The 19,437-nt window shown below is 46.5% G+C and overlaps 1 protein-coding gene across 1 annotated transcript in view; it reads left to right on the top strand.

Annotated features, from left to right (window-relative positions):
- The first annotated feature begins 1,925 nt into the window (after positions 1-1,925).
- Positions 1,926-19,437, top strand: part of znf608 (zinc finger protein 608) — a 34,492-nt gene continuing 16,980 nt past the window's right edge. The window contains exon 1 of the mRNA XM_062381264.1: positions 1,926-3,788. Within this exon, the coding sequence (XP_062237248.1) occupies positions 2,949-3,788 (840 nt within the window). The 5' untranslated portion in view covers positions 1,926-2,948. The remainder of the gene's footprint in view (positions 3,789-19,437) is intronic.

The raw sequence follows: 19,437 nt of genomic DNA, 5'->3' as shown, positions 1-19,437 counted from the left end.
CACACACACACACACACACACACTGTGCTACTTTAAACTGAGCTGATTCATCTTTCGAGCTGCGGAGCAAACACAAAGCAGACGATCTTTGAAACACAAACATGAACCGAATGATCCGTCACTGGAACAGGAAACATCAGGAGACCTCACAGGGACCTTCAGAAACCTGCCCCTGAACCTGGATGAGAACATTTCCAACTCACTGCTCCTGCAGATCAAACGTCAGGTTCACTTCATCAAACACATGAACAGGGCCAACTACCCACAATGCAACATGCTTGTTGATGAGCTTTGAAATGGTTTGTTCTGAAAGGTGATGCACAAATAAAGTTATTATTATTGAGTGTAAAAAAACATGAAGGACATAACCGCGCCCCAAAGTGAGGCAGAAGCGTCTTGATCGCCCCCTGGTGTCTGGCTGCTGTACAGGTCATGAATGCTGCCTCCTCCGTGTTAGCAGATGGGACGTGTACAAAACAAAGGTTTCTCAAAGATGGTTGAGGTCCTTCTTATCACACTGATGTTTGTTCAAGTGATAAGTTTGGTTTTATTTCCTATTTGATGGTATATAAAACGAGCTTTGACGTCATGATTGACAGCTGAGACTGACTCCTGATTGGTCAAACGTGTGTATCGGTCGAACATCACTTAACAAACCTTAGAACTTCAGGGACTTTGTAGTTGTCATGATCTCGTGCAGAGAAGTTGTGGTAAATGTTCTTACCGGTGATGTGGAGCTGGACTGGACGTCCTCGATGGGCTGGATATCGTGTGACTTCTCTTGAAGAGAAACAAGTTGTCTTTTGAGCAGTTTTCCATCTCAGCTACACAATCCCCGTGGACCTGTCTCTGCTCGTCCCACAACAAACTGGGTGACAACTCTTTTTTCTTCTTCTAGTCCATGTTGATATAGAACATGTACAATGAACTGTTCTCCTCCTATAGGCTGCAGGACACGCCTCCTGAGCCGCACAGCATCACGTCTCATGTGTCCGTCAGTCTGTACAGTGTCTGTTGACAGTCTGATGTCCTACAGACGTTCTACTGACCCCTCGTCTTCCTCCTGCTGCCCCCCCACGTCTCTTATCTCACTGTCTGGTCAGTGATTGACAAACTCCTCTCAGTGTTTTAACGTAGAGAAAATGTACATTTGGAAAGAGGGTGTTGACAGATGAGTTTGCTCTTCCCTCGTCCAGAGTCTTTACAGAAGGTTGTTGGTTTTTATCCTTGAGTTGGAAGCTGTCGTCCATGATGGGGGGACAGACTTCATTTATCGATTAGAAAAAGTTTGAAGTTTATTTCATGTTCATTTGAATTTTAAACTGTTTAAATGTGGACATGTCAAAGTGCTGCAGGACTAGAAGAGCTTCTGTTAAATCACCTGTAAAATCACTTTAATAACACAACTGCAGCCTCTGTATAAAACAATATTCTCACTATAACAGAAGACTGACACAAAAAGTCCCAGACGATAAAACAGTAAGAAGACTTTAAGAAAGATGTTCATGCATTTGGACCTGGATGTGTTATCTAATTTAAAACACATTGAATTGTGGGAATATAAAAGTGCTACAAGTAAAAAAAAAAAAAGGCTTCTGTCAAATCATCTGAAATAAATCCACCCAGTACATGGTGGACCTATGAATGTTACTCCAGCGCCACCTGTGGCAGATCATTGTAATTTTTAAAACCCCAGAAAGGAGCAACAGATGCATCAGCTCATTAAATGTCTCCAATCAGCTGCACCTGACTGATGATTAAACAATAAAACACTGCAGCGCCGCCACGTGGCCAAAAAGGGACACTACAGGGAGATTTTAACTTAACTAAGTCTTCAAGAGAAAAAAGAGAGAAAACTGAATCAGATCATTTTATTACATCAACACAAACACACAACATCAGAGTGTTGATTTATGAGTTGTTATTTCAGGAGCAGCAGAATAAATGTTTCACTCCTCCTGGTGAGGTGTGTGAGGACCAGTGGGGATCAGTGGAGACTACTGAGGACCTGTTAAGAACCAGTGAGGACCAGTGGGGATCAGTGGAGACTACTGAGGACCTGTTAAGAACCAGTGAGGACCAGTGGGGATCAGTGAGGACCAGTGGGGACCTGTTAAGAACCAGTGAGGACCAGTGGGGATCAGTGAGGACCAGTGGGGACCAGTGGGAACTTGTAAGGACCAGTGGGGACCAGTGATGACCAGTGAGGACCAGTTGGGACCAGTTGGGAACAGTGAGGTCCAGTGGGGACCATTGGGGATCAATGAGGACCAGTCGGGACCAGTGAGGACCAGTGGTGTCAGTGAGGACCAGTGGGGACCAGTTGGGACTTGTGAGGATCAGTGGTGACCAGTGGGGACCAGTGGGGAACAGAGGGGACCAGTTGGGACCAGTTAAGAACCAGTGAGGAACAGTGGGGACCAGTTGGGATCAGTGAGGACCAGTGGGGACCAGTGCGGACCAGTGGGGATCAGTCAGGACCAGTGGGGACTAGTGAGGACCAGAGGACCAGTTAGGACCAGTGAGGACCAGTGAGGATCAGTGGGGACTAGTTGGGACCACTGGGGAACAGTGATGACCAGTGGGGACCAGTGAGGACCAGTGGGGACTAGTTGGGACCAGTGGGGAACAGTGGGGACCAGTGAGGACCAGTGAGGACCAAAGGACCAGTGGGGACCAGTGAGGACCAGTGGGGATCAGTCAGGACCAGTGGGGACTAGTGAGGACCAGAGGACCAGTGGGGACCAGTGAGGACCAGGTGGGGACCAGTTGGGACCAGTTGGGACCAGTAAGGACCAGTGGGGACCAGTGGGGACCAGTTGGGACCAGTAAGGACCAGTGAGGACCAGTGGGGACCGGACCTGACCCTGCGGCTCCATGCTTCGTGTCCCTGGCGGCCTGACGATGAGCTGAATGCTGATGGTCCAAGGAGACGAGGAGAGGAGGAGATGAACCGTTTCCTCCGAGCTGTGGAGGATGGAGGTCTGCTGAGAGGCTGCAGGGAGCTGTCCCCCAACCACACCTCCTCCTGCATCTCCATCACCTCCTCCTCCTCAGCCGACGGACACGCGGCCCTGCCCTCGCTCCAGACCCGGGGACCTGGCGGGTCGGAGCCGAGGAGATCCGCGCTGAAACGCAGCCGAGCCGGCCGGGAGGGACGAGGGGACCCGGGGCTGGAGGACCGGTCCGCGGCCGCTGCGCTGCGCCTGAGACCCGGGGAGCAGCAGCTGCGGCGCCGGGAAAGCCAAGGACGTAGCGTCGGAGGAGAAGGAGCCGGGATGATCTCCGCGGTCATGAGGGAGGCGGGAGGAGGCGTCTGCTCCGACATCCCCGCGGCCTCCGGCGCTGCGACATGCGCCAAAGGCAAAGAGGAGCGGAAGGGGAAGAACATGATCCGCGGCTGGAAGAGGGACCGGGACCTGGACCGGGACCGGGACCGGGACAGCGCTCCTCCTGCCGCTCCCTCCGTCCGGCAGAGGAAGGAGAGAAGCGGGGATGGTGCGTCTCCTCCTCCTCCTCCTCCCTCCGTCTTCCTCTCGTCGTCCGCCCTGCCCGAGCATCATCTGTGCCGCGACGGCCCCGGACTGTGCCGCTGCGACCCCCGGACCACAGCTGGAGACAGCAACAGCAACAACAACAACAACAACAACACAAACACACACACACACGGCTGCTGCGGCGGGGGCAGGAACGCGCTGGATTGTGGAGCTAAAGGCGGCGGCGCTATTGTTGTCAGGCGGCAGCATGACGACACGCCGGCCGCTAAGAAACACAGAGGAGCCGAGAAGGTAGGAGGCCAACACTCACAACGACACGCAGACAGACACACACACAGACACACACTCAGCTGCAGCGGGTGCATCTGCACGTTCTGATCATTTGAACACGTTTATTATAAGAATGTAAAAAGAGCTGATGTTAGATATTCAGAGCACAGGCAGGTGCAGGTGTGAGGCCACAAAGAGGCAGCTCAGGGAGGAGGGATGGAGGGATGATGATGAGGGATGGAGGGATGAGAGATGGAGGGATGATGATGAGGGATGGAGGGATGAGAGATGGAGGGATGATGATGAGGGATGGAGGGATGGAGGGATGAGAGACGGAGGGATGGAGGGATGAGGGATGGAGGGATGAGAGACGGAGGGATGGAGGGATGGAGGGATGAGAGACAGAGGGATGGAGGGATGGAGGGATGGAGGGATGAGAGACAGAGGGATGGAGGGATGGAGGGATGGAGGGATGAGAGACGGAGGGATGGAGGGATGGAGGGATGGAGGGATGAGAGACGGAGGGATGGAGGGATGAGGGATGGAGCCTGCCACATGATGTTTATTTCCTATTGCGGCTGCCCAGCTGGTGTCATTGTTCCCAGTGAATGTGTCTCACTGTGTCGGCTGCTATTTACCAGCCTGATGAACAGACAGCACATTTTTTGTCTTTTCTCCTTTAGGAAGGGAGATGAAGAGGAGGAGGAGGAGGAGGAGGGAGGCAGCAGCAGTGTGTCGTCCATCTCCATCCTCCTCTTCCTCCTCGTCCTCCTCCTTTCAGAACCGTTTAATCCAGCCCTGGTTTTTGCAGTAAACGAGACGGACGTGTTCCCGTGTGAGACGAGGCGTGAAGGAAGAAGATTTTGCTTTGTTTCCTCTTTTGATTTGAGATAAAGACACGTGATGTCAGAACCACTCTGCGTCTCAGGAGCCTGCAGGTTGTCTGAGGGTTAATCTCCAGACTGGATTTTCTGGTCATTTGAGGGAACAACATGCAGGTTTGTGGCCACTCGTGAAATCCTGCAGAGTTTCTGATGATGAGAAAGAAAGATGGAGGAAGATGGAGGGCTAGAGAGGTGAGGTGGGGAGAGAGGTGTTTGACAGGGAGGGAGGAACGGGACGTGACAGCCTGAGAGAGAGTGAGAGAGAGTGAGAGACGCAGGGAGGAGACAAGAGGAGCAGATGGAGGATGTCCAGAAGGAGGTTAGGTTTTTTGGGGGATTGGAGGAGGCAGGAAGAGGCCGAGTTGCCTCCCTGCAGCTGACAGGAGGAGCTGCTCTGTTTATCTGTTGATCTGAAGGAGTCCCATTCGCTGGTGAACACACACACACACACACACACACACACACACACACACACACACACACACACACACTCAGTCACTCGGTGGAGGCTGTGATTCATCCCCTGTCAACACTGATCTGGGCTCTGACTCCTGCCATGGTTGTCACTGAGCTCCAGATGATTTTTACTCTTTTATCCACTAACAACTGGGATTATAGTGGAAATATGATTATAATATAAAAACTGTGGTTACCTGCAGACACCGTCCAGACACTATTAACCTGAATGAACCTGGTCCTGAGAGCAGGATGCTAACAGCGTGTGAGATCAGTGACATGAAGACAGACGTCGTGTTTCCTCCTGTTGAACAGAGAAGAAGCTGAAACGTCTCTGGTGTGAACGCTGCCATTTTGTTCATGAGTCTGTGGAGCAGCAGCGTCACAGTCGACCAGCTGCAAGTCAGCCTCACACTGTTTTAATACCATCGAATAACTTATTAACACGTTTTTCTTCACCTGTGATCGATGCTGTCTTACCACCATGATATGTATTCATCGTTTTACGTCTAGAAGAGTCGGCCGCTCTGTTTCCCTGCTGCTGCTCGTTCATGTTGAGATCCCATGAGCTGGACTTGGCATCTCTCCTCCTTCCTGTTCAGATACGTGCACTTTGGACTCGGGTTCAACTGGAGACTCTAAACTGACTGCTGGTGTGAGTGTGAGCGGTGGTTTGTGAAGTCTACGTGTTTGTTTGTGTTTCATCAACTCGGCTACTCCTTCAGAGAAGAGGCCGTGTTTTAGTTTGGAAACGATGACATAGACGCTCACAACCTCTCACTGATTCGTCAGCCTCCTGTCACGTGACCTCCCAGAAGTAAACAACCAGCGTCGTTCTGTTGATTGGTGAATCAGAGGAAAACAAGTAGAAATGTTAAAGATGTCAAAATCTCGTTAAAGCATCATGGCCGTCTTCCAGATCGATCACGATGTAAAATCATGATCCAAACACGAGCACAGAATGTCACCACTCGGGTTTATAAGAATCTGTCATGTGGCTCTTCACACGTTTACTAAATGAATCTGTGATTAGTAAAGAAAGCGCCATGAGGAAATAATCGTCTGGGCACGTTTCATATCTCACGTGTCGGTCTGGAGAACGACTCGAGCTCCTGAATGAGATCTTCCTGTGTGGACTATGATTGTAGAACGTTTCCACTCATCAAGTGGTCGTTCAGATTCTGAATGAGCCGGGCGTCTTCTGAGTCACAGCTGAAAAGCTCCGGCTACAAATATCCACAGATTTACAGATGGAATCAAGCCTCCATTAAAAATCAGAGTCGGGCTTGTTGACAGAAATAAAAGCCGCTCTGCCGCCGCAGAGGCTCAGACTGTCATCTGCATGACAATAAGATGCAGTGGAGTGTGTGTGAATGACAGAGTGTGTTATCACTGTGTGTGTGAATGACAGAGTGTGTTATCACTGTGTGTGTGAATGACAGTGTGTTATCACTGTGTGTCGGTCTGGACCCCTGCACCGACACGAAGCAACACAAACACTCTGCTCCTGTTCTATCGTCCTATCTCCGGTTCTGATCGTCTCACATCGGTTCTGATCGTCAGCCCGACACCACATCCTGCTCCCTGTAGACCTGCCCCCCCCCCACCCCACCCCCCCCGCAGCTCTTTCCAGTTTTGTCTCGTTTACCTGATTTTTTTTTTTCTCAGTAGGTTTTGCGCAGGCCTCGGTTTCCATGGCGATGTGGACAGTATTGGTTCATTCAGGCCGGAGGTGTGAGGGGGGGGGGGGGGGGGGGATGTCGCATATAAACAGCTGACTGAGGGGTGAGGAGGAGAGGTGCATGCTGGGAAACACAGGGGACTGTGAATTCTAAAGTGTGATAAAGGCCTCACAAGAAAATAATCTTTCATTTTAGTAATGATGCGTGAACATTGATTTTATAGATTTTTTTAAACAACTGTTAGGTTCAGATGTCAGTTATTATGAAGGCTGTTCAGGTGAAGAATCTGTGTTAGGTCAGATTTGTGTGTGTTGTGTTTTCACTGGTCAGTTGTTAGAATGAACAGAGTGTGAGTGACGGCCGGGTCCTTTCCTCAGACGTCCTCGTAAACCCTCCTGCACCTGAACGTCTCTGTGTCGCGCTCTGATGTTCAGCTTGAACAAACATGATGAAGGTCCAGATGTGCTGAGCTTTAACTCACAGTGTGAGAGGAGGAACAGTTACTGCTTCATTTGGTTTGAGAAGATTGACATAGCACAGGCTGATCTGTCAGGGAGCGAGTGGGCTCTGAGGCTCCAGGTGTGATCACTGTGTTTCCTCTAATACGAGTAGAGGAGCAGGAACCAAGCGCCAGAACTCTACAGTGTGAAGGAGACAAACAAATGATTTCAGTCAACAGACAGACTACTCTAACTTTGAAAAGGACCAGGACATGTTTGTCTGCTCCATCTTCTACAGACAGATGTTGAATCTGTGGTGGAGGATCCTTCAGGTGTGAACAGGCAGTCTGCAGCCGAGGAGCAGGAGACTCACCAGGCCTGTGTCCGATCTGATCACACCAGCGCTGACATGAGAAGAAGGTTCAGTGACGCTCAACCATCCGATGTGGCCTCGCTTCATTTCAACATCTTAGTCTGAGGATTCCACCGTTTGAATGAACTTGTTGGATAAAGGACTCGTTCACACCTCGTTGTGTTCAGAGCTTCAGACTCTTCAGTTCAGTCTGAAGCTGAACATCAGGTGTGAACGGTTCCTCAGAGCAGAAGAGGGGTTCTGGGTCTGGATCAAGCTGAACCTGGTTCTGTCTTTGTTGGAGAGTTGGGTTCATTGTAGTCGTGAGGGGTTCTGTATCTGGTGTGATGCTGGTAGTGATGTCATCATGATATCAAAATGGCAACTGTTCTGGGTTTGTTCCCTCGTGGTTGAATGCATTTATTAATAATAATAATAATGGCTTTAATAATAATGTATTAATATGGGACCCAAGGACACTTTACATGTGTGTAGGACTTAGTGTAAGTCTCTGTGGATAAAAGCTCTTTATACCTTTCCTCCATTTAAACACATGGTTGTAATCTGAGCGTGGTGCTGCAACCTGTCAATCAATCAGACCAACCTGTGAGTGATGAGGTGTCACGCTGATGAATGACCTCATTACTGTATCTTCTAATTATCAGTTCCATCCATCGTGTGGTTTCCTACCCTCTGTCGGGTTGGAGCGGTTTGATTTACTGGAGCTTCTCGACTCCACGTTGTGTATCAGCAGGATTTGACTTTGCATCAGTAAACTCATCCTGTCAGGGAACAACAGCCCGGGGGGGGGGGGGGGGGGGGGCATGCTCTTCTTTGTCTCAACAGTTTAGAGCCGACGGGACGAAAACAAGCTTCTCCCAGTTCCACCCAAAACAAACTGAAAGACTTTATCACTTTTCTGTGGTTAGGTCAGGAGCTCACGTTATTCACTTTTAATAACTTTACATTAAAGCTGTGAAACAAAACGTGTTTTTCAGTCTCAGGAGCAGCTGAGCAGCTTCCACTCAGTGAATGACTCTGTGTTGATGAAGCTCAAACTTCAGGAAAACGTGTAAATAACGTCTCACTGTTCAAAATACATTAATATTGAGACAAAGGCAGAGATGGTGTGAATTCATTCTGCTGCTCTTCATCCACCGAACTCACCTGAGCAGAGATTTATTCTATATCTTGTATCTAAACATGGAAATCGATTTTAAGAGGAAATGAAAAAGTTATTCATGATTCTTCTGTTAATCGGGTGTCGTTTTCCTTCTGATGATCTCAGGTGATGATTTGAAGCTGTGGTCATCAGACCTGATTCCGACGATCAGCTGCACTTTCATGTTGTTGGTTCTCAGAGCCTATTGGCCGGAGCGAGCCTCAGTCCGTCAGCTCGATGCCACTCGTCTGAAACATGTGCAGTGAGTCACGTTCATCATCAGCCTCCAGGGGAATCAGTGTCTGACCTTTGATTTGATATTTGAGTTTTCTCATTCATTACCACGAGGCCACTGCAGGAACCTCAGAGGTCCGAGAGCTTCCAAAAGTAAAACAGAGGGAAAGCAAAGGGTGTTTTTAAAGGAACCGTCAAAAAGGGACTTGATTTGATTGATTTCCAAAGGTGCTGCTCCAGTTCGGGTTTATTCTGGATCCACTGATTCAATCCAGAAGAAACACTGAATAAAGAAGCTTCACGTCAAAAATCTGACGCTGTTCAGTTTCTCTGAAAAACTCTGACACGTGCACAAAGACGCCACCAACAGGCGACCAAATCAAACGCACCCTGATTTAATCTACAGATTTCTCCAGGTTTGAAGATGTGAGATCACAACTTGACTTCAGGTAAAACTCAGTCTGGATGTTTTCAGATTGAACCTTTAATTGAAAACACTGCTTCAGGGTCAAAATTGTATAGAGAGCATTCTTCAGATGTTTCGGTGCTGAATGAGATTTGTTGTAAATCAAAAAGTGGTTTTACATATTTAGATATTCCCTCATTTTGTGACTTGACTCTTTCTCAGTTGGTCTCTGAACAATCGAAGCATCAAACTGAAGCTCGGACCCAGTTTCACTCTCCGGTGGAAGGTTTGGTTTCCCTCTGTCGGCTCCAATGAGCTGTGATTGACAGGAGGTTATTGGTTCAGAACACAGAATCAGACAGGCAGAAGACAAACGAACCCCCCCCCCCTCTCCCCCGAACCCTTCAGGGAATTTGCTAAAGATCTACAGACGTTTTCTGAGACACAAGCTTGTGACCTTGACGTTTCTTTCTGTCCGACCTCACTTCATCTCCACGCTTCATGTTTTCATCATCCTGGAGGAAACTGTGATGTCGACGTGCAGCTGTAAAACTGAGGGTTCATTGTTTTACTGTGATTCTTGTTTCACACACGCGTCAAAACCGATCCTGTTCTTTAGTCTTTGAATTTGAATAAATGAACTGTCAGCGTCAGTGAAGATGTTTGTTGTCCAGCGTCTCACTGGTTTCACTGGTTTCTCTTATTTTCCTTCTGTCTCCTGGTGTTTGATGAGTCGATTCTCAAAGTCCCTCGTTGAACCTTCATTTTCCCTCAAGTTGAATCACGTGTTGTCTTCACGAGGACGAGTGGATCTCTCCCCGCTCACGTCTGGTCGTTGACTTTGTATTCAGCCGAGCAGCTTCCGTCCCGAACATCTTTAATCCTGTCGGTCTCTGATTCTTCTTCTCAGATGACGGGCAGAGGTTTCTGCCAGCTGTCCGTCACAGGAGCTGATTCACGAGCCTGATCACGGGTCGCCTCCCTCTGCAGGAGATTCAAGCTGCTAAATCACAATGAAACTGTTGTGTTGGAGCCAAATGGGACTATAAAATAAACACAATCATATTAGCCTTGTCGGCATTAATCAGCTGAATCCATTCCTCATATTTACACTGAGGCCATTTTCCTCTGACATCACAGACCTCAGAGCTCAGATTTTAGAAACATAATAAAGTCAAAATGCTGCGATGGAAAATAGTGTCATCACAAGAAATATGACAAATTATTATTTCACAGCACATTATATATTTATATTATTTCAAGTGTAATTGTGTTTTTAAATTTCCTTGTGTTTATAATGCATGTTACTTATTTATTTCTTCTACCGACGTCATCTTTACTGCTGCAACACAGAAATCTATCTTATCTTATCTTATCTTATCTTATCATCCTAACTGATTACAACCTCAAAAGACCATGAATAGTAATAACAGTTCATATCAGGACGCATCATGTTTCAAGGTTAGTGTTAGTTTGGTCACGATACGTTTTAATTCTGAAATTTCGAAACAATTATTATTTACGCCTGAAAGTAAAATTCACTGGAATCATGCTCGTTGTCTAATGCTAAAGGCTAAAGGCTAAACGCTAAACGCTAAACACTAAATGCTAAAGGCTAAAGGCTAAAGGCTAAAGGCTAAAGGCTAAATGCTAAACGCTAAACGCTAAACACTAAATGCTAAAGGCTAAAGGCTAAAGGCTAAATGCTAAACGCACCATCCAATGCTAATTTGCATGAAGCAAACTATTGTTTTGATGTAAACTGTATGAACATTACACAGAAACATAATAATGACAATAATAATGCTACTTACCAAAACTTGACATTTCTGAGATTGTGTGTAACTGCTAATTTTACATCAACAGTTTATTTACATCTGGTTCATTTTCCTCCAGGCTTGAATGAATCAGTCTGAGAGGAGCATGATGCTAACGTTAGCTGTTGTCCGTTGGAAGCTAATAGGCCGTTCCAGACACATAGTGGAGTGATTCTGGAGAGCAGTGTAAAAGCGAGGAGCGCTGACTCGGCAGCTAATTCAGGAGACCAAAGTCCCCTGAAGTCGGCTCATTGTAATCTGACAGAGAAAGAAACTCCCAGAGCTCGAACCTGACCCCAGAGCCTGGTGACTTTCAGACGGCTGCTCTGTGGTCAAGCTCATATAAAAGCTCCTTTTCCACTGGTCAGAAACACACTGACATCTGGCTTCTGTCTGTGATGAGAAGGGATTCAAACCTCATTCGCTCCCAGGTCACATGACTCTGCAGCAGACGGATCGGAAACGATGGAAACATGAAACCATGAATTCTTCTTCAGTCGAAACCCTGACCCTGCACTTCTTGTTCTTGTCTTTCAATTCAATAAAGTCGAATCAAACCAAATCTCGTCTAATCAGAGGGAGTCTGTCGCCTGTTTAACCAGTTCACTCACATTTATTAGTGAAAAATATGATTAATATCCTCTAAAATGTCAATATTTGCTTAATGTTTTGATTTATCGACCAGATTCTCGAAACAGAAAATGTATTTTTCATTTGAAGTGATAATTGGACATAAGCTCAAATTGAAGACATTACAGAGAAGTGGACATGAGAAGTAAACGTTTCCTTCCTGGAGGCACAGACGTGTCTTCAGAGCAGGGACAGCCCATGTGGAGGACGGACTCAGAGTCCATTAGGCTTCAGAGTGTGAGCGGTGGAACCACGGTCCGCCCACACTCTCCCCTTTATTCACCAGAACCTCCACTGCTCATGAAACTCATAACATCCCCGTCCTCCGTCTGTCCTCACCTGAAACACCTTCTAAGAATCTCCCATGATCCTCTCTGTCTGAGCCTCACTGCAGCTGCTCGTTTATCCACAGACGTTTATTCAGTCGAGCGTCTCATCGGTTTGAATCCAAAGCAGATTAACGTTTCTTCCATCGGAATCCGTGAGCGCGGTGGAAAACCAGGAGGAGCGAGGTCGAGGGCAGACATGTTTTGAGGTGATGTTTCCGTCTTGGAACATTTCACGTGTCGTTAATGTTCTTCAGAACTGAAAGATTCCAGCTCCAGTATCTGGGTCTAGAGAGGAAGGAATCTGTGGTTTGAGATTTAAAGGATTCTGTGAAACTGTGTCGGAGCAGTGAACCGTTATTTTATTTAATCCGAACAGATGCATCTACAGAAACATACTTTGTGTTGAGGAGAAGATGAAATGTTTGTCGGTATCGATCGGTCGGATGCTGTGAAACAACAACTCCAACATTCTGACTTTGCACAAACTTATAACTTTGAGTTTAATAAGCTGAAAATATTGATATTGAAGGCGAGACTCTCACGTATTAAACGAACCGCGATGAGGGAGGTCTCCGTAGATCTGTGCACCAAACACACATCGGATGAAATCCTGTCAGAAGCTGAACACGTTATCTTACTGCTAACGACCAGAACATGAAGATGAGGAAAGACTAAAAAAAGGTTTGAAAAGAGATTTGTTAGCGTCTGAGCTGTATAGAGATATTCTACAGAGCAGGAACCAGAACACAACACTTGTTTTGTTTGAGCTGGTTCTCTTGAAAAACGTATTTTCTGCTTCCTGAAGCACGTCATCTAATTCTGTGTCTCAGTCGCAATTTACCACCTGATAAATAATTGACTTCATTGGGAGCAACACATTTCTGACACTTGACAAACTTCATCACTGACAAATACATCATCATATATTATGAATGGAGTCACGGTGGAGAAGGTGTGTCCAGCCTCTGTTGTTCCTCTGTTCTGATCTTGATTAAGAAATGAAATGGCGGGGGGGGGGGCGTGGTTTAAAATGAATTCACCTGATACTCTGACTTGTTGGTTTCTCACGTGTCCAGCTTGGTGTAGCACAAACATTACGGACGTTCACAGACGTCTTCCTGCTCGTCTCTGGTGTTGGACAGTTTATTGTTATGTTTTTGTCTCTGTTCTGCGGCTGTGTCCTTGGTGGACAGGGTCTACGTGGCCAACAGAGACCGCCTCCTCCCTGAGCCGCGTAGACCGTTACCTCCAGCCGACAATAAGACACTGTGGTCTAGAGAAGGTCTCAGCATCACCAGCCCGTCCCACCCTTATCACAGGGGAACACAGCTGAACATGTTGTGTTAGCTGTTCAGTTGAGGGGATGTGTTATCCTCTAGAGTCAGACGCCTCCTACTCTACTGGGGCCGTTACCTCGACCTCCCACTACCTGAACAGCCGTCTGTCACTGAAGTGCAATGCATCCTGGGATAGTTTGGGCTGCGAAGGATCCTTCGTTTCTCTACGATGGGAGAACATCAGCCTCTCAAGGTTTAGCTCCTGAACTGAGACTCGGTAAAAAGGCCTGAAACCTTCTCTGGCGTCGGATCAGCTGCCAAACTGTGTCTGATGCTTTATAATTAAATCATCACGAAAACGCTGCTTGCAAACACAATGAAACTGTGGGAGATTAAATATATGTAGATTTGTGTGAAAGTAATTATTGTTAGTGTTTGTGCAGCGGCGATGGGTCGTTGTTAGTTTCAGATGTTTTGCAGCAGCAGAGTTATTACAGCGCTGAGTAATGTTTCTACTCTGATGGTTAAAACGAAATTAAAGTCTGTCGTTCAGAGGGTGTGTGAGTGTGTGTGTGTGTGTGTGTGTGTGTGGATAGGGAGTGAAAAGGCTGTGCAGAGACACTGGAGAGAGAAAATGGGGAAAAGACGGCTGCCATTTGCAAAAAACACCAAATACACTGCACGTACTCACACAGACAATAAATACTGAGATGATTTCTGACTGGGAACAAAAAAACTGTCTTTGTTGCTTAGGGACTAAATAAAAGGGGAGGAAAAGAAAAGGGAGGAGAGAGATGAAAGACGATGGAGAACAGAGGAGCACACGGAGAAGGACAAAAAAGGGAGGAGGAGGAGAGAGACCAAAAGATTAGAGAGAGGAATAAGATGTGAAGATAAGATGTGAAGATAATAACAAGAAAATGGAGAGAGACTAAGATGAGATGAGGATGAAGAGGAGAGAAAAATAAGGAAAGAGCATGTGAAAAAAGGAAAGGAGTGAGAGGAGGGAAGAGGAAAAATTAGACATTAAGTAGAATGAAAAGGAGGATGAAGCAAGGGATTGAAAGAGGAAGAATAGGTAAAAGGTGAAGGGAAAGAATGAAAGGAAAGCTTGGAAAAGAAAGATGAAGAATGGAGGAAAGGAGGAGGAGAGAGGAATGAAACGACGAGGAGGAAGAGAGATAAGAGGAGCGACTCCAGTCAAACACACTGTCAGGATGGAGGAGACCTGAGATGATTAAAATTCTTTATTGACATCTTTAAACACAGAAACATTTTCCTTCAGTAGAAAAGTGATTGAAAATGAAAAAGAAGCAAAGAAAAGAGTCTTTGTTTAATTATAGATTCTTGGAGCAGAATAAATGGAGAGCTCCGCTGCTCCCCCGACGCCTCCCTCCCTCGCTCTCTGATTAATTTGGGTAAATCTCTGTATGCGAGCGAGGAGGAGAGCGAGGAGGAGAGCGAGGAGGAGAGCGAGGAGGAGACGAGGAGGCGAACGAGGAGGCGAGCGAGGAGGAGAGCGAGGAGGCGAGTGAGGAGGAGAGCGAGGAGGCGAGCGAGGAGGCGAGCGAGGAGGAGAGCGAGGAGGAGAGCGAGGAGGAGAGCGAGGAGGAGAGCGAGGAGGAGAGCGAGGAGGAGACGAGGAGGCAGACGAGGAGGCGAGCAAGGAGGCGAGCGAGGAGGAGAGCGAGGAGGAGAGCGAGGAGGAGAGCGAGGAGGAGAGCGAGGAGCGACACCTCACGAAGCTGCGGCAGAAAAGCTTCAAGTGGAATGTACCTGAGGTCGAACTGCAGATGAGAAGTGGATTCAAGTGGTGGAACGGATTTAACACAAAGCTTTTATCAAGACGATATATTCTAGTTATACTTAATTATATTTTTATTGAATAATACATTGTTTTAAAAAAAAGAAAAGGACACTTTACACAGATCAGGGCTCTGCAATGCGATATATGCAATATATGTTTTACGTGCTACAGAAATCTGTGCAGCTAACGAATTTGTGTGTGTGTGTGTGTGTGTGTGTGACCTCTGATATGAGTTTTGTGTAGTTGCAGGTGTGTGAGGGGATCATGAGTAAAACCATGTCATCGTCTGCATAGAGTCTCCACATCGAAAACCAAATCCCATCACATGGTTTCATGTTGTATTAAAAAGCTAAAGGTTGTTACTGATTGAGAAATAGAAACCAGGTTTTGTTAGAGCAGGAAAACAAGCTTCTGCTTTTCGTTCAACACAACTTTCAAGTCGACCTTCTTGTCCCAAGATGTTGGAGAATCTGGAGATAATGAAATCATTATCTGGAGATTATCTTGTGAAACACACTGTTGTGTATCCGATGTGTTGCGTTCTACCTCTTGTACGAGTACGTGGAGTTTTCTGTATTGTGTTTTTTGTGTCTGACAACCTGTCGTTGATTCTGTGAGGAGGAGGAACATGGCTGATGTGACGGGGAGCGAGTGAGACAGGTTGTGTGTTTGTGCTCGGCCCCGGGGTCCATGCATATTTTACTGGATGTTGTGTCTTTGTGTTTTCCCTCCTCCTCTTCGACTCCGTTAAAGCAGAAAAACTCCAGTTTCTTCCTCTGTCTCTTCTTGTCTCGAACATGTTGGTCTTTGTTGTCCTGCCAGAGGTACTGAAGGCTTTGCAAAATATTGGAGACTTAGGAAAAAAAGAATACAACAACGGAAATCAATGATCGCAGACGCCCGAGGCGAGAGCGGTGATGCAGAGTTTCAATCAGCCCGAGCTGCCGGGAGGAGGCAGAGGGAAACTAGCAGCGTTAATACAACTGAGCACATTCAGCAGATGAAGTCATCTGGCTCCTGAAGCTGCTCCGGTACCGTCGACTGCTGTGGAGCTGAAACTTGAACCTTACATCTGGACTCGTGGTTATTTGGACTGAACGACACACGACTTCTTCCTCTTCTGCTGTGAGAGATGATCACGCAGTGGAAGAGGTCGATTCCCGGTCAAACTGAAAAATAAACAGACTTTATTTTAAGCTTGATAATTAGACTTTCCTTCAGCAGATTTGTTCAGTGTGGACTGTTATATGACCACGGTACAGCCTCATGTGACACTGCATCATCATGGTCAAAGTCCACAGTACAGAGGAGCAGCAGGTTTATCATCCACCCGTCTCCTTCATCAGCTCAGAGTTGTAGTTTGTTGGACTTCACTGAAAAGATGGAAGATGTAGTTTTTTCAGGGTCGGTAAGTTTCATCATAAAGTCGGAAAACTCTCGTTAATCGATTCTGGAAAAGTAAAACTTTTGTTTAGATAAAATAATTATTTCATTGTGAATCAAAATGTTGTTATGTTCCTTCCAGATAACGATTCTGATACCTGCCGTTCATGTCGCCATTTTAAATTGCTCACATGTTAGCTCGCTCTGGCTAACGCTAGAGCCTGTAGGCAGCACAGTGTAGCTGCTGCTTTGGAGCAGTGAAGAAGAATTGATTTCCTGTAATTGGATGTAAACATGTTAATTAGATCTTGGTGAGCTGCTTGGTTTTATCTCGTTAGTTCCCTTTAGAGCTTGTGGTGAGTGGTGCCCCAGCAGAGGCTGTTTATTCAAACAGGTCACAGTGTACGATCATTTGTAGACATGAGGACGAAATCAGACTTATCGTCAATTCATTGATCGCCAGAAAATAAACCAGCAACAACCGACAGAAAGAAGAGAACAGACGTAAACGACATGATAAAGGTGGAAACACAAAAGCTTGAAAATGAAAAAGAGTAATTTTTTCACGTGGTTATTATTATACATCGCTAAGGTACGTTTTGTTCATGTACGTCTCTTAGCAGGATTACACAAAAACTACTGTAATACTTGAATAGTACTAGGAGCAGTGAAGAGCTCCTTAAATGTTCTGTATCTATAAAGATCTGTTCTGGTCCTGATGACACTCACAGCTCTTTACAGTTCACTGGGTTCAGTATCAGGTGGGGAAGACTGGGATCGAACCCCCGACAGCGACCGTTCTACCCCCCCGCAGCCGCAGCTACTCTGTCTGGAACGAAGAATGTTCAGATGACATCCAGTCCAATCAGATCTGTCTCCACGCTCTATATTGAACACACCTGCCAGTTTGAAGTAGATATGAGGTCTTCGTCTTATTTAGATTATCATTAATTATCCTTTAGTTAATGAGGATGAGTGACGGCTTTCCACTCTCGTCACTTTTTATTCAGAAGTGAGACACTAACATCAGATTAACCCCAAATCTGAAGTGTTCGCTCAGATGTATGAAATCCCAGCAGATCGTCCGATAGAAGGAAAAACCCTCTGCTCTGGCTGCTCTGGCTGCTCTGGCTGCTCAGCGTCAAGGTCACATTGGGTTCCACCGCTCTGCACCATCGCATGCTAATCAGTCTTGTGTAACCATGAAGTCGCAGCTGTTTTTTTTATAGGAGTTCTGCTGCTGTCTGACTTTTTAATTAAGAAACTGTGGAGTACGGCTGATTTGTTTGAGGCGTTCAGCTCGGGGGGGGGGGGGAGCGGCCTCGTGCTTTATTGTTATTTTCCGTGTGACTCTGTCCCGACTGACTCTGGCTGCAGCCGAGCGTTTTTATTCCGAGCGTCTGAAGGAGGAGAAAAAGACGTTATCAGCGGAAGAGAAATCACAGGGGATCCCGATTATTCTCTTCCAGTTCATTTGCTCTGTGATTTGTTAGAAGTCATCCTGGGTGGTCCTCGTCAGCAGCTGTGTGGGAGCTAACGGATGGCGACAGGAAGCGCACACCATCATCGCTTTTTTGTTTTATTGCTGTTTCGTTAGGATACATTTGCATTTTTTTATATAAACAAACCTGCTTTAATACCTGGAGTAGAGACTCTGGGACTGAGACTGAATCCTGAGCAGCTCAGGGACCAGAGGAGGGAAGAGGAACCGTTTTCAAACAGGAAGCTTCAAACCTGAGTTGAACTTCACAGGGAAAAGTCAACGCAAATAAAAAGGACTTGAACTTGTCATTAAAATCTAATTTGACATGACACGCTATCGGTTTGAATGTATTTTGGTAGCATTGGCTTTGTTTTGTGGCGTCACTGACTCACTGACGGGTCGAGTTGATCGTGCTGCCACCGCTGGGTTTGAAACCAAAATCATGAAACAGGTTTTATTGCCTTTATGTTAAAGACGGCTGAAGCTTGTTAGCTGTGTTCTAATCCAGAGGTTTGAAGACCGATTGAGTCACAGCATCTTGACTAAGTTTTCCAACTTCACGACAGATTCATCCTTCTGTTCCTGAGCGACAAAGGATCCAATAAATCCTCCTTGGGCCAAGTTATTATTCCAGGAGTCATTGAGTGACAGAGCTAGCGAGCTAGCCAGGTGGGTGGCTGAGCTGCAGCCTCTTAGGATGAAGGATGTGTTCCCTGAAATTGAAACTAGTTTCACTTTGGAATCTCTTCACATCTCAAACTGGTTGTGATGGTTGTCAAAACTCACCGTGGCCTCCTTCCCTACATATATTAAATGGGCCTGGAGTGACGTGGTCGCTCAATGTGGTTATTCTAGGTTCTGGTTTCTAATCCCTTTAACACTGAATATCTGCTGGTGTCCAGTCGCCGTGTCGGAGCTGCACCTGTGACCTTGGCTGTGACCTCTGCAGCTAAAGGCTGGGAAGAGGGACTTTAAAGAACAGCTGAGAGGAACTTGAGTCTTTACAGGCTTGATGTGGCCGAGCAGGAGAATCTCTCATCGCTCGTGTCGAGTTATCTGTCGAGCCCGTGATCTTCACTGAGTCGTAACAGCACTCGAATCAAATGTTGGTGTTTCCTGCAGCTTCGGAAAAACTTCCCTGCACCAAAAATAGTTTGTCTCCTGCACAGAGTTTAATGTTGCTGCTGTGATGGTGATTATTTACATGAACTCTTTAATAGAAGCTGCAGGATTCTGCGTTTCTCAAACAGAACAAAATATTTTGAGCAGTGAACATAAGAGCAAAATATTAATCATTTGTAAAGTTATTATTTAATGTCTTAATACAA

The sequence above is a fragment of the Platichthys flesus genome, chromosome 3, assembly GCF_949316205.1.
Source record: "Platichthys flesus chromosome 3, fPlaFle2.1, whole genome shotgun sequence".
Taxonomy (NCBI): domain Eukaryota; kingdom Metazoa; phylum Chordata; class Actinopteri; order Pleuronectiformes; family Pleuronectidae; genus Platichthys; species Platichthys flesus.
Note: the sequence above shows the minus strand (reverse complement) of the source record. Positions and strands in the feature narration are given on the sequence as shown.